The sequence below is a fragment of the Parasteatoda tepidariorum genome, chromosome 3 (genome assembly GCF_982258835.1).
Source record: "Parasteatoda tepidariorum strain Cologne lab strain chromosome 3, Ptep-v5.0, whole genome shotgun sequence".
NCBI classification, from domain to species: domain Eukaryota; kingdom Metazoa; phylum Arthropoda; class Arachnida; order Araneae; family Theridiidae; genus Parasteatoda; species Parasteatoda tepidariorum.
Genome location: NC_141757.1, coordinates 33502558 through 33514692, shown reverse-complemented (window position 1 = coordinate 33514692; position 12135 = coordinate 33502558). Strand labels below are relative to the sequence as shown.

General features: G+C 32.2%; 1 protein-coding gene across 1 annotated transcript; it reads right to left on the bottom strand.

Annotated features, from left to right (window-relative positions):
* Positions 1-893: 893 nt before the first annotated feature.
* Positions 894-11715, bottom strand: LOC107446347 (uncharacterized). Its single transcript, XM_016060961.4, has 4 exons — positions 11521-11715; positions 10466-10551; positions 7773-8060; positions 894-1386 (listed from the first exon to the last, which is right to left on the bottom strand). Exons 2-4 carry the CDS (start codon positions 10533-10535, stop codon positions 1028-1030), a joined length of 717 nt encoding a protein of 238 aa, XP_015916447.1. The 5' UTR covers positions 10536-10551; positions 11521-11715; the 3' UTR covers positions 894-1027.
* Positions 11716-12135: the final 420 nt, after the last annotated feature.

Below are 12135 nucleotides of genomic sequence, written 5' to 3'. Positions count from 1 at the left end.
GGGTGCTACCCCCTCTGCAGAGGATCAAAATTGTGATGGCATGTCTTCGGATCATCCTCAGGGATGTCTTTCAGACAGTCACCAATTGCCCATTGTTCAGCTCTAGTGCGACGTAAATGACTCTAGACGACGCTCTAGTGCGACATCGTTACTATAATAAAGATATCGCAAATAGTATGAATAAAATTACTATATTTTATTACTATATATAAAATTACTATACTCTTTGAATTGCTCCTCTAGTGTAGTCATACATAAATTTCAAATATAGAATTTTTTTGGGGAAAAATTGAATTACTCTTTTGCGTATTTCACAACTTGTTTTTGTACAAAATACTTTTGATTCATTTATAACTTAAGAGAATTTTATTTATAAAGTAAAATTAAGATTATATGTATTACAAATTTTTTAACTTTTAATTTTAATATAAAATTTTGGAGGTAAAGAACATTAAAAAAAATCTAAGGGGGCCCCTAGAAACTTGGAGTCTTTAGACCAGAGACTCTTCAGCCTCATGATTAATCTGGCATTGTCTACAGTAGGTAATGAATCATCCTCTGTTTGTCTAATAATCTCAGTAATTTACTGTTTACTGTAGTAGAAATTAGCTGAATATCACTTTAATTCTTATATTCCTCCCATAATTTGTTTGTATTTTAATATTTTGAAGGAAAAAGAATTTTTTTCTCTAAATTTAAATACTGGAATGACATACTGGATTTTACTATACTTGATTAATTACTTGAACTGATTTATGAACTGAACAACTATAATTGAAATTACTTAGGCAAGTCAAAAAGAGCTTCCATGAAGTAGTTCAGTGGTACAGCGACCTGTTAATTGTTTGTTTCCTTTTTCCTCAGATGGGTAGAAAAAAACCATCTGCAAAACATAGTATGACAATTCAATTTTTATTACATAAAAAGGTGTCAACATTGATTCGCTGTTTACTTTATCACACAACTGTTATAAATAATGATTTGTTTCTGAAAACAATGTTCACATTTTTAATAAAGTACTTTTCAATTAATAAGGAGAGCAGTTGATCATCTCTGGTGGTATCTTCATTTTTGACACTTCCGAGGCAATGATGGCCCTGACCTGATTGCTGAGCAACTGGGTGACCAATGTGTTGAGTACAGGGGTGAGGATGTCCCCCAGCAGTCCTACTAGAAGTTGCGTGAGGTCAATGTTCAATATCCGAATGGCAGTGATTTTCTGTACTTGAAATTCGGATAATTGGCAGTTTCCACCCGAAAGTGGTTGATCTACAGCGATGAGGACGTTTATTTCCAACACCAGTATATTGAGAAGTAAGTTGACCACTTGTCCCACTAGACGAGCAAGAGTGGTCCCAAGATTTCCTAAGAGACCTCCCAGAAGACCTGAAATAAAAATATTTCTTCGTTGAAAATACATTTATAATGCATATATTAAATACTAACATGTACGAGAAGCGTCCGGAAAGTAAGTACGTTTTCAGGCCCCTCTTCCCCACTGGGCACTATGGGCACGTGCCCAGGGCCCCGCGATCGAATGGGGCCCCCTAGTTCCTGCCAGATTACCAAATGATAACCGATACATTATTACCGAAAAACATTAATTTTGAAAAATCTGATGATAATGACTTACTACAATACCTACGCTTATTATATTAGCTTTAGTTTGCCGCATGCGGATAGCTATACCTTGTACAGCATAGCTTGAACTTTTTGACAGATGGGTCAGTGATGGGAAACAGAAAATATCTATTGGTGTAAAAAATGTGTTGGCTAAATATGTGGCTGTATGTATCTATGTTTTAAACTATTCAAAATAAATAAATTCATTCGTCAATCAATTTTATTGCACTAGACATAAAAACATTGGGTAGGTAAGAAACCATTGTTTTCAGTTTTTCTATTTAAATTTTACCTCGAAGCAATAAAAACCACTTAAGACTTTCGGAAAATGCTTGAGTCCTTAACAGGTACTTTTATGTTGTGTGTCTATTCTTATGATTATTATCAATTTTTAATATTATTAAAATAAGAAGATATTGTTCGTCGTTGCAAAGTTATATCGATTTCAGATTTGACATCTGTCAAAAAGAAAGATCAAACTAATAAATAAACAGGGTATAATACTCCACTCTCTCTCAAAAATGAGTTTTTCCGATATTAGTATGTTTAGGTTAATTTAAATACCTATATGTAAGTATAAGAATACAATTTAAAAAAAAATTATTAAATTAAAAAAAGAATTATTTGATGCGGTGTGGTTTATGTCTTAAAGAAACCTATTCGAACGTCATTCGTAATACCAAAGACAAAAAAGGGGAATTCCCGATTCCCGATCGTCGTTTGACTTGACGAACGGGAATTCCCTTCAAGTATTTGTCTGCGATGTTGTGGCGTTTGTTTTGTTTGTAGTTGTTAGTTTGTTACTGACTGTGCTCGAGCTCTGATAAAAAAAATAGTATTGTTTGATTAAATCGTCGTTTTGTCTGTTTTGTGTTAGCGAATATTTTCGTTATAAAATTAATTAAATAGTGAATTATAATATAAAATGTCGAAACGGTCATATCCTAGTGGATCTGAAAAAAGGAAAAAAGCTCTACATCAGAAAGAAGTAATTATTTTATTTCACGAAATTTCACGCCGATTATTTTCACGAAAAGTTTGTTGAAATAAATCGCGAAATTTTAATTCGTAAGGGACCAGTATATTTTCAAAATAAAGATTCTGACTTTTCCGAGGCATCCAGAACATACAAAGATGGTAATAAATTAGTAACGAGATATTTCAACAAAGCATTATTTATTCGCAAATTAAAGAACAATGAAAGCGTCGAAAGAAAATGGTTGCTGTATTCGCCTTCCAAATGCTCTGTATTTTGTTTTTCATGCTGCTTATTTAACCCAACTGATGTTAATCTTTGCTCTCGGAATGGATGTAATGATTGGAAGCATATTAATCACATAATTTTAACACATGAAAATAGCCCAGCGCATAAGCAATCTATGATGACTTATCTGGCACGAAGTAAAGCGGTTGGTAGAGTAGATATAGACTTATTATCTCAACATCAAAAGGAAGTGGATTACTGGAGAAACGTACTTAAACGGATTGTAGCTGTTGTAAAATTTTTGGCATCGAGAGGGCTTCCATTTCGCGGCGACAATGAAATCCTAGGATCTCCAAACAATGGAAATTATTTGGGTTGTGTGGAATTATTGAGTGAATTTGATCCATTTCTTGCAGATCACTTAAAAAAATTTGGGAATCCTGGAAAGGGTAACATTTCTTATTTATCAGCAAATATCTGTAATGAGTTTATTGAAGTAATGGGAAAACAGGTTCTAAAAAAAATTATAAATGAAGTTAAATCAGCAAAATATTTTTCCATAAGCGTTGACAGTACGCCCGATCTGTCTCATATTGACCAGCTAACTTTCATCATTCGATACGTAAAAGACTGTGTTCCTGTTGAAAGGTTTTTGAAATTTATACCTATTAAAGAACATAAATCTAAGTATTTAGCGGAGACCATCTTAAATTTTTTAGAGATACATGATATTCCCATAAAAGATTGCAGAGGACAAAGCTACGACAATGCTTCAAATATGTCGGGAAAGTATAGTGGTCTACAAACAAGAATCAAGGAAAAATGTGAATTTGCCACCTTTATACCATGTGCAGGACATTCACTAAACTTGGTAGGTGTCCATGCTGCTGGGTGTGTACCGGAGGCATCACAGTTTTTTGAAATAGTTCAGAAAGTGTACAACTTTTTTTCGGGCTCTACCCACAGATGGAATATGTTAACAGAACATTTAGGTTCAAAAAAAGTTGTTAAGAGTCTTTCACAAACCAGATGGTCAGCCCGAGCTGATGCAGTAAGTGCTTTGCATGGGGGTTATAAAAGAATATTAGAAGCTTTAATCACCATCGCAAACGATACTGAACAGGCACGAGAAACAAGAGACGAAGCCCTTAGTCTGTCTAGAAAAATGGGAAATCTAGAATTTATTATACTGACGGAAATCTGGAGCACTATATTGGAAAGAATAGACAAAACAAGTAATTATCTTCAGAAAGAAACAATAACACTGGACGTTGCAACCAATTTGTTGACTTCACTTTATGATTTTATTACTAACCTCAGGGATAAATTTGATAACTTCGAATCATCTGCCAAAGAAAATAACCCAGAATCTGACTACAAGGATCTATCTCAAAGAACAAGACGTAGAAGCTCACGGCAGAGTTTTTTTGATGGCTCTGCGCCATCAGTCCAATTGAATGGAAAAGAGCGATTCAACGTAGAAACCTTTCTCCCAATAATCGATACCTTGAGTGTTCATCTAAAACAGCGACAAAGTTCATATGAGATCGTCAGTCAACGTTTTAGTTTATTTTTTCACTTAAAAACTCTGAATTCCGAAGAGATACGACAAGGATGCAAAGAATTTTCTCAAATCTATCACGAAGATGTAAATGAAAAAGAGTTAGAAATAGAATGTCAACATTTAAAAGAATACTTAATAAATGTTCAGAGTGAAAATGAAGCATCTAACAGTGTACAGGAAGTATATAATCTATTAAAGCAAAACAAAATTGAAGACACATTTCCTAACGTAGAAATTGCATTGAGAATATTTTTAAGCATGATGGTAACTAACTGCAGCGGAGAACGCTCCTTCTCCAAATTGAAACGAATAAAAAATGAATTAAGAAGTACAATGCTTCAAGAGAGATTAAATAGTTTGTCGCTGATGTCCATAGAATGTGATATTCTCAATACCATAGATTTTGAAGAAGAGATTAACGATTTTGCTCATCTTAAATCTAGAAGGGTACCTTTGCAATCAACATAGAATTAATCTAAGGATTTTAAGTTAAGCGAGTTACTTTTGTAGATTATTTTTTATATTTCCTATTTTTTTATAGCTAGTAACTAAATAAAAATAAATTTAGAACCTTGTTTGTCTTTCTTTATCTATTGTAACTAAATAGTGTTTTCTCAAGGTCATAGGGGCCCCATGATCCTAATGTGCCCAGGGCCTCAAATAGTTTAAAGACGGCCCTGTACGTTTTGTTATATGAGTTGCAGAGTTATATGGCAGTTGCAGAGGTAATGTTGCAATGATAGTATGAGAGTCAGAAGTGCAAATCTGTCAACAACAAAAAAGGACTGTTTATTCGGAGAAACAAGTTTTATCTTTGATTTGGTAACTAAATTATCGCCTACACTAAATAATTAGCATGTTTGAAGTCATTCCCGTAAATCATTAAGATTGAGTCCTAGTATATGTAGAAATCGGATCATTAAATCAGAAGTTACTCTAGGTGTTCCGCTTTTTATTTTTCGCAATAGTTAATTTTACTTGACGTTAGATAATTTGAATGATAAAGTCATTATGACAAAATATAATGTGAGCAAAGCCACAAAAGCAAACATACTATTGATACATACTGTTGATAGTGCGTAAAGCTAAGCACAGATGGAGCTAGGGGTTAAAATTCGCCACAAGACTTCCGGGTTACTGCTTTCGCTACGTTTTTTCGCCTAAGCTTGAAAAAGCGAGCCATCCAATAATATTATACTTGCAGTATTTTCAATGTAACGCGTTCTTTTAATTTAACTTTCAACGAAACAAACAACAAATGAATTTAGAAGACTACACAAGCTTGCTATATTGCTACCTCAAAAAATGACAAACAGTGCAATTTTACACAAATATACCCATATAATTCAAAACATGGTAAACCTTAAACTTTATTTATATAGCGATATTAATTTTCTTAAATTTGCTTTAGGTTTACGACCAGTTAGAATTTATAAATTATAAAAAAGTCTTATGAATGGCAAAATTACCCGCAAATATAAATTTAAATCACAATTACAAAACTTAAACCTAGAATATTAACCCTGTTCACACTTCCACCTAGAATATTGGCGATCGAAATGGGCTGCAGGTGGCGTAGAGCAGAACTCTCTACCAATAGCAACACTTCGCATGGCGCATGCTTTCCCCATTAGCGTGTGGAAAGTCACACAGGAAGGAGGTACGATAGTTGCTCTCTTGCATTTCATATAGATTAAAATCTTTTAAGTTGGAAAACTGTATGGAACTGAAAACTACATAAAACATAGTTCTAAAGAAAAGTATCACGGAAATTTTAAAAAATATTTTTATTAAATAAAAAGGAAAAATATTAAGAAAAGGGAAAATGTCGTAGTACATTCCTATACAACTGAAAAGAGGAGGAGAGGGAAGGGAGAAGGGCTAAAAGCATGAAACCGGTCTCTCCCCAGATGGCGTATTCGAGTGTTGCGATCGCCAATTAAGCTTGTTCCACCGCCTGTTCGTCGGAGGGATACACTGGAAGTTTTCGAAATTTCTTCCAGTTTTCGGAAGCTTGTTTCTGTTTACATTCAGTCAACCAGCTATAGTTTTAATTCTGTAATAAAGAGCCTTTCTCAGCATGAGGGAGGGAGCGTGGAAATGCGGGAGGGAAATTACAAGCAAGCTGCATCAAGGATAAAAAATATATTTATTGCAACTTCTGGCAAGAAAAAAAAGTTGTTTATTACAACTTGCGACAAGGAGAAAAAAAGTGGTTAATTGAAATTTAAAACAATTTGATACTATTTTGTTTGTAAGTTTTCCTCTGCATTTCCAAGTTTTCTTCTCTCATTCAACACTGAACGTCAAAGGAGTGGACACAGAGAAGGATACTTTTAAATATACTATTATTCTTTTTTTTTGTTTAATTTTTACACGAAAAGTGATGATGAATATTTATTCCATTCCGAAGTATCTTTCCATGTAAAATACCAGGTCGTCACTCAATCATAAATATGAAGTATGCGGTATATCAGATTCTCTTTTCCCTTTTTCTGACGAAGTTAAACTAATACAATTCTACAACCAGTAGTTTCTGAAAGATAGTTAAATAGTATATATGTGTCTGTTTTTAGATTTTGAGATGATCTTCGTTTTTGAGCAATTTAGGTTATAAATTTTTTTTTAGCATCATTATAATCAATTTGGCTATCATCAGTTTAAATTGTTATAAAACTAATTTTAGGAAAACTGGCAAATGTGTATCTGAAATTGATTGCTAAATGCCCCAAATTTCATATTTTTAGCACTTTGAAGTTTTGATGAAAATTCCGAAGAGGTTGTAAAAATTATCAAACACTTTTTCCCCCCGTCCAATAAAGCGACCCTTTTTTATCTTTAAAAAAATATTATGCTGCTGAATAGTACTGTATCATGAAAAGTTTATTAAGTACACAAAAATATCAAGAGAACGAAAATGAAAAATTTAACCTAAGATCCCAGATGGCGAGAATTCGTAATAGCAACGCTCGAATACGCCACCTGTAGAAAAGACCAATTTAGGAATAAACTACGATATTTTTTCCTTTCTTAATATTTTTCGCATTTACTTGTCAAAAATATTTTTTTTCAAATTTTCATGAAGTTTTCTTTTAGAACTATGTTCAATGTAGTTTTCAATTCCATACAGTTTCCTAACTTAAAAGTTTTTAATCTATTTTAAAATAAAGACAGAAACTAACGTACTTCCTTTTCCTATGACTCTCCACGCGCTAATGGTGAAAGCATATGGTGAATGGTGTTGCCATAAGGAGAGAGTTCTGCTATATGCCACCTATAGCCCATTTTGATCGCCAATAGAGGCCTCTTAAAGTTAAAGAATTTCGTAACTCTATCTTAGAGATAACGGAGGTTTGATTAAAAAGTAATGTGTTTACTTACTGTCAAGGAGGGTGACCAGAAAAGTGACTGTGATGTCGATGAAGCTGACTTGAACAAAAATCTTCACCCTGTCGCCCATGCACATACAGCTGAGTTCTGAAGTCCGTTTGAAGTTTTTGAGATTTGAAATGGAACCCTGTGCCAACTGAACGCTGCTGGTGGTTGTGTCGGGCATCGACATGGAATTGGGCATCTGGTTACGGACATCGTTAAAACACTTGTCGAACATGCTCGTTACCTGTGGTTGAAGTGTACATGAAGTCTGTCGCTTAACACGGGCCAAATGAGCTATAATGGTAAACAATGAGTCATATATTACAAGGTGTACTTGTAGCACAAGCAAATATACAAAAAAAATCTCATGGGGGGGGTCGCAAACGCTATCTGGAGATGGAGAAGCTAGAGGGTGTTAATAATAAGTAATATTCAAGGGTAATAAACAAAAAAAATCATTTAATTTTTATTGTATTTTCACGTATACTTTACAATATAGTGGAAAATAAGAAAAATTTGCTACAACCAGTTGTAGCATTTTATTAGTGGCTACATTTTAAAATATGTGGTAACTTTTTCAAAAATTTAAACGATTAAAGAAACTGTTGATATTAATGTAAGGTATTTCTTTTGAAACTGTTCTCAAAATATGGTAAACACTACAATGTTCATTTTTAAAGTGAACTAACATTTTAAACAAGCGAGAACTAAAGTAATTTTCAGAATATTATAAAATATTCATAATAATTCGATATTTTCGAAAAATAATAATTATAATTATAATAAAATGCTTACGGGGTGCATCTTTGACGAAAAATGTAGCGATCAGGTGGCGACTAGATTTAACTTTTTTAACCCCTTCCCTATTGGATTTTTTTTTTCGAAATTCCGACTCAAAAAAGAATTTTTTTTTCAATAGCGGAAAATTAATATATGTCCGATCCTAAATTCGAAAATGCAAAAAAAATTGTTTTTTTTTTTTTTTTTTTTTTTTTTTTTTTTTTTTTTGCATTGGTGGTTTTGGGTAGGCAAGTATGTAAGATGATAATATCTTGGCATTGTATGCGAAGACATTGTATATGTTACGGTTAAAATAATTAATCCGGTTATTATTAATACTAATCTGTCAATATTAATAATTACCGCTTCTTTTGGTCAAAATGAGAAATATCTTAAATTATTCACTTCAACCAGTTATTATTAATAACAACCAATGACGTTTAGTCAATGTGATTAAACGGTTTATATAGCATTCTAACATAGATATACCTGTTTGTATATGTGTTACGGTTAAAGTGATAAATCCGGTTAATATTAATACTCACCGGTAAAAATTAATAATAACTGCTTCTTTTGGACAAAGTGAAAAATAAAAAGGAATATTTCCGTATTGTGATCTGTGGCAAAATAACCGCCAAGTCTTGGCAACTTCAGGCAGCAGCCCACGAAAAACTAAAAAAACATCACAGAAAGGGAACAACTCGTAGCCACCCCCGAGCAAATATCTAAATGCTTCTTTTTTTTTCCAGTTTAAAATCAACTTGCCGCCTTGGCGATTGTAGTTGGCGTGGCAGATCACAATACGGAAATATCCCCAATAAAAGTGCGAAAGAATGACGTTGCCCAAGTGGGATTGGTTATTACTAATAATAACCGGTTAAAGTGATAAATTCGCTTAAATTATTCACTTTAGCCGACTAATTTCGTTACTATAATTACTGACCGGTTAGTATTAATAATAACCGACTATTCATATTGACCGTAACATATACACCGACAAATGCTCTTAAGGATACGTATGATAGTTTAGAAAAAACGTCCGTGTAAGCAATACCAGGAAATGGCAGTTAAACTTAATTGCGCAATGTCATTCTCCCAGTTCATCGGATTATTAATAAAAATGCGTGCTAATTAATAAAAATTAATACCTTTCTTGAAAAACAGAAAGGTAATGTGAACCTACTTGTACCGAGAAATAATTTTCAAATTACATTGTCGTTTCATATTTATAAGTATGAAGCAATAATTAATTAGTATGGAGCAACGTATGATAGTTAAGAAAAAGCGTCCGTGTAAGGAATACCAGGAAATGGCAATTACACTTAATTGCGCAATGTCATTCTCCCAGTTCATCAGATTATTAATAAAAATGCGTGCTAATTAATAAAAATTAATACATTTCTTGAAAAATAGAAAGGTAATGTGAACCTACTTGTACCGAGAAATAATTTTTAAATTACATAGTCATTTCATATTTATAAGTATGAAGCAATAATTAATTAGTATGGAGCAACGTATGATAGTTAAGAAAAAGCGTCCGTGTAAGGAATACCAGGAAATGGCAGTTAAACTTAATTGCGCAATGTCATTCTCCCAGTTCATCAGATTATTAATAAAAATGCGTGCTAATTAATAAAAATTAACACCTTTCTTGAAAAATAGAAAGGTAATGTGAACCTACTTGTACCGAGAAATAAGTTTTAAATTACATAGTCGTTTCATATTTATAAGTATGAGGCAATAAGCACCATGTTAATCGTTTGATACTTTGCCGGTCGAATTCAGGCAATGTATGCAATGCCATATTTCTGACTTAATATGTAACATATTTATTAAAGGTCACCAATAAAAGATATCCTGAGATGTTATTATTTTATTAGTTTTTTTAAGAAAAATATAGAGAAAGAAGAAGGTCTTACCTGCAGTCGTAGCTATATATTCCGTGCTCAAGAGGAAGACAAAAAAGAACGCCCATTGCTTTATGTGCATTTTAAAGTTGTTTAAGCTATGTATGGAGAGAAAAAAAAATTAAAGAAGTTTAAGAATAACATTTATTTTAATTATGTCATAAATGTAGTAGGAGTAAATGATACAATACTTTTAATAATAAATTTTAATCGTATAATAAAATGAAATAGTAAAACCAATTTTAATCATAAGATGAAATATGTATTCGTATTCAAACTATAGAAGTCGAAGACTTTTTTTTATTTTTTTATTTTTTATGAAGATGTGATGAAGTCTGACACAACAGGAGATACATTTATGACACAACATGACATTACATGCAATTGCAGCTAATTATTGTTTTTAATTATGTTGATATAAATTTTGATAATAAATATGATAACCGGATTTATGTTAACGCACCAAGTGCGTTTATGCCCAACTATGGAGCATATTACAGGGATAACAGGGATACTTTGTTACAAGGAGACTGTACTTATTTTAAGTAGTTCTGATGCGCCAAATGTCGTCTAGGAATTTTGAATTGAACATTTTGTTGAGAAATACCGATGGAAATTTTTATGCACGGTTATTCTTTTCGTAATTTATTCACCATGCGTTTTTTTTTTTTTTTTTTTTTTTCGAATTTTGCTTTTTTTTTTTCTCCAACGGCATTTTACTTTAATTTAACATAAATAACCGAATTATTAAATAAGCAATGTATTATTGGCTGGATATAAGTATGATTTCAGATTTTAAAAATCATTACTGATTAAAAGAAATCCTGACTCTCGTGATCTTTATACGGAACTTCAGGACTATACCTTTTTATTGGGACTGCTACTGTACAATTATTAATTATTTTAAATTTATTTCAGCTAAAACTCGTCATTTTAGACTTGTCAAATGATAAAATTTAAGTCATTAAAACACTTTATTTTAAATACGGCATAAACGGAAAATTATTTCAAGTTATTTTTAACGGTTCAATAATGAATACTTTTTCTAAGTTAAAATACAAACTTACTTCGAGGAGGAAATGCAGCGTACTGATGTGAGTGCCTCATGAAATGAATTCGATTTTCGATCTCGCCAATATTTGCTGATTTAAGCTGAGAGTTTTATGTTTCATTTATTTAACAATCGGTAAAAAGTTTTTTTTTTTTTTCATTGTCCGGTCTGAAATAAAAGAACGTGCATTCTAACGGATCAAAATGGAATTTATTTGGAATGCATACCATACGCGAAAACAAAAAGCGACTAGACTAATTGCATTTATTTATCAATTTGTGTAATGTCACCAAGTTTTTTGATTTATGTAATAAATTCAATTAAATAATACTAACAATAATAAAGCATAGTTTCTAATGTAATTATTAGCACTTAATAGGGTAAACTGACCAGTGAAGGAACACTTAAGCTTCGCTTGCCTTTTAAAAAATCATATTAATTTCAAAATTCGTAATTTTAGTTAAATGACAGTGTCAGCATATTTGTTACTAATTGCAAATTATGTAAAAAAAATTTAGAGAACTTACATAATATTGTTTTAAAGTTTTGGAGGTTCAAATAACAAGTAGTAAAAAGACCAAGTGAAGGAACAGCTCTTACCAGTGAATGAACACCCAGTAAAGGAACACTT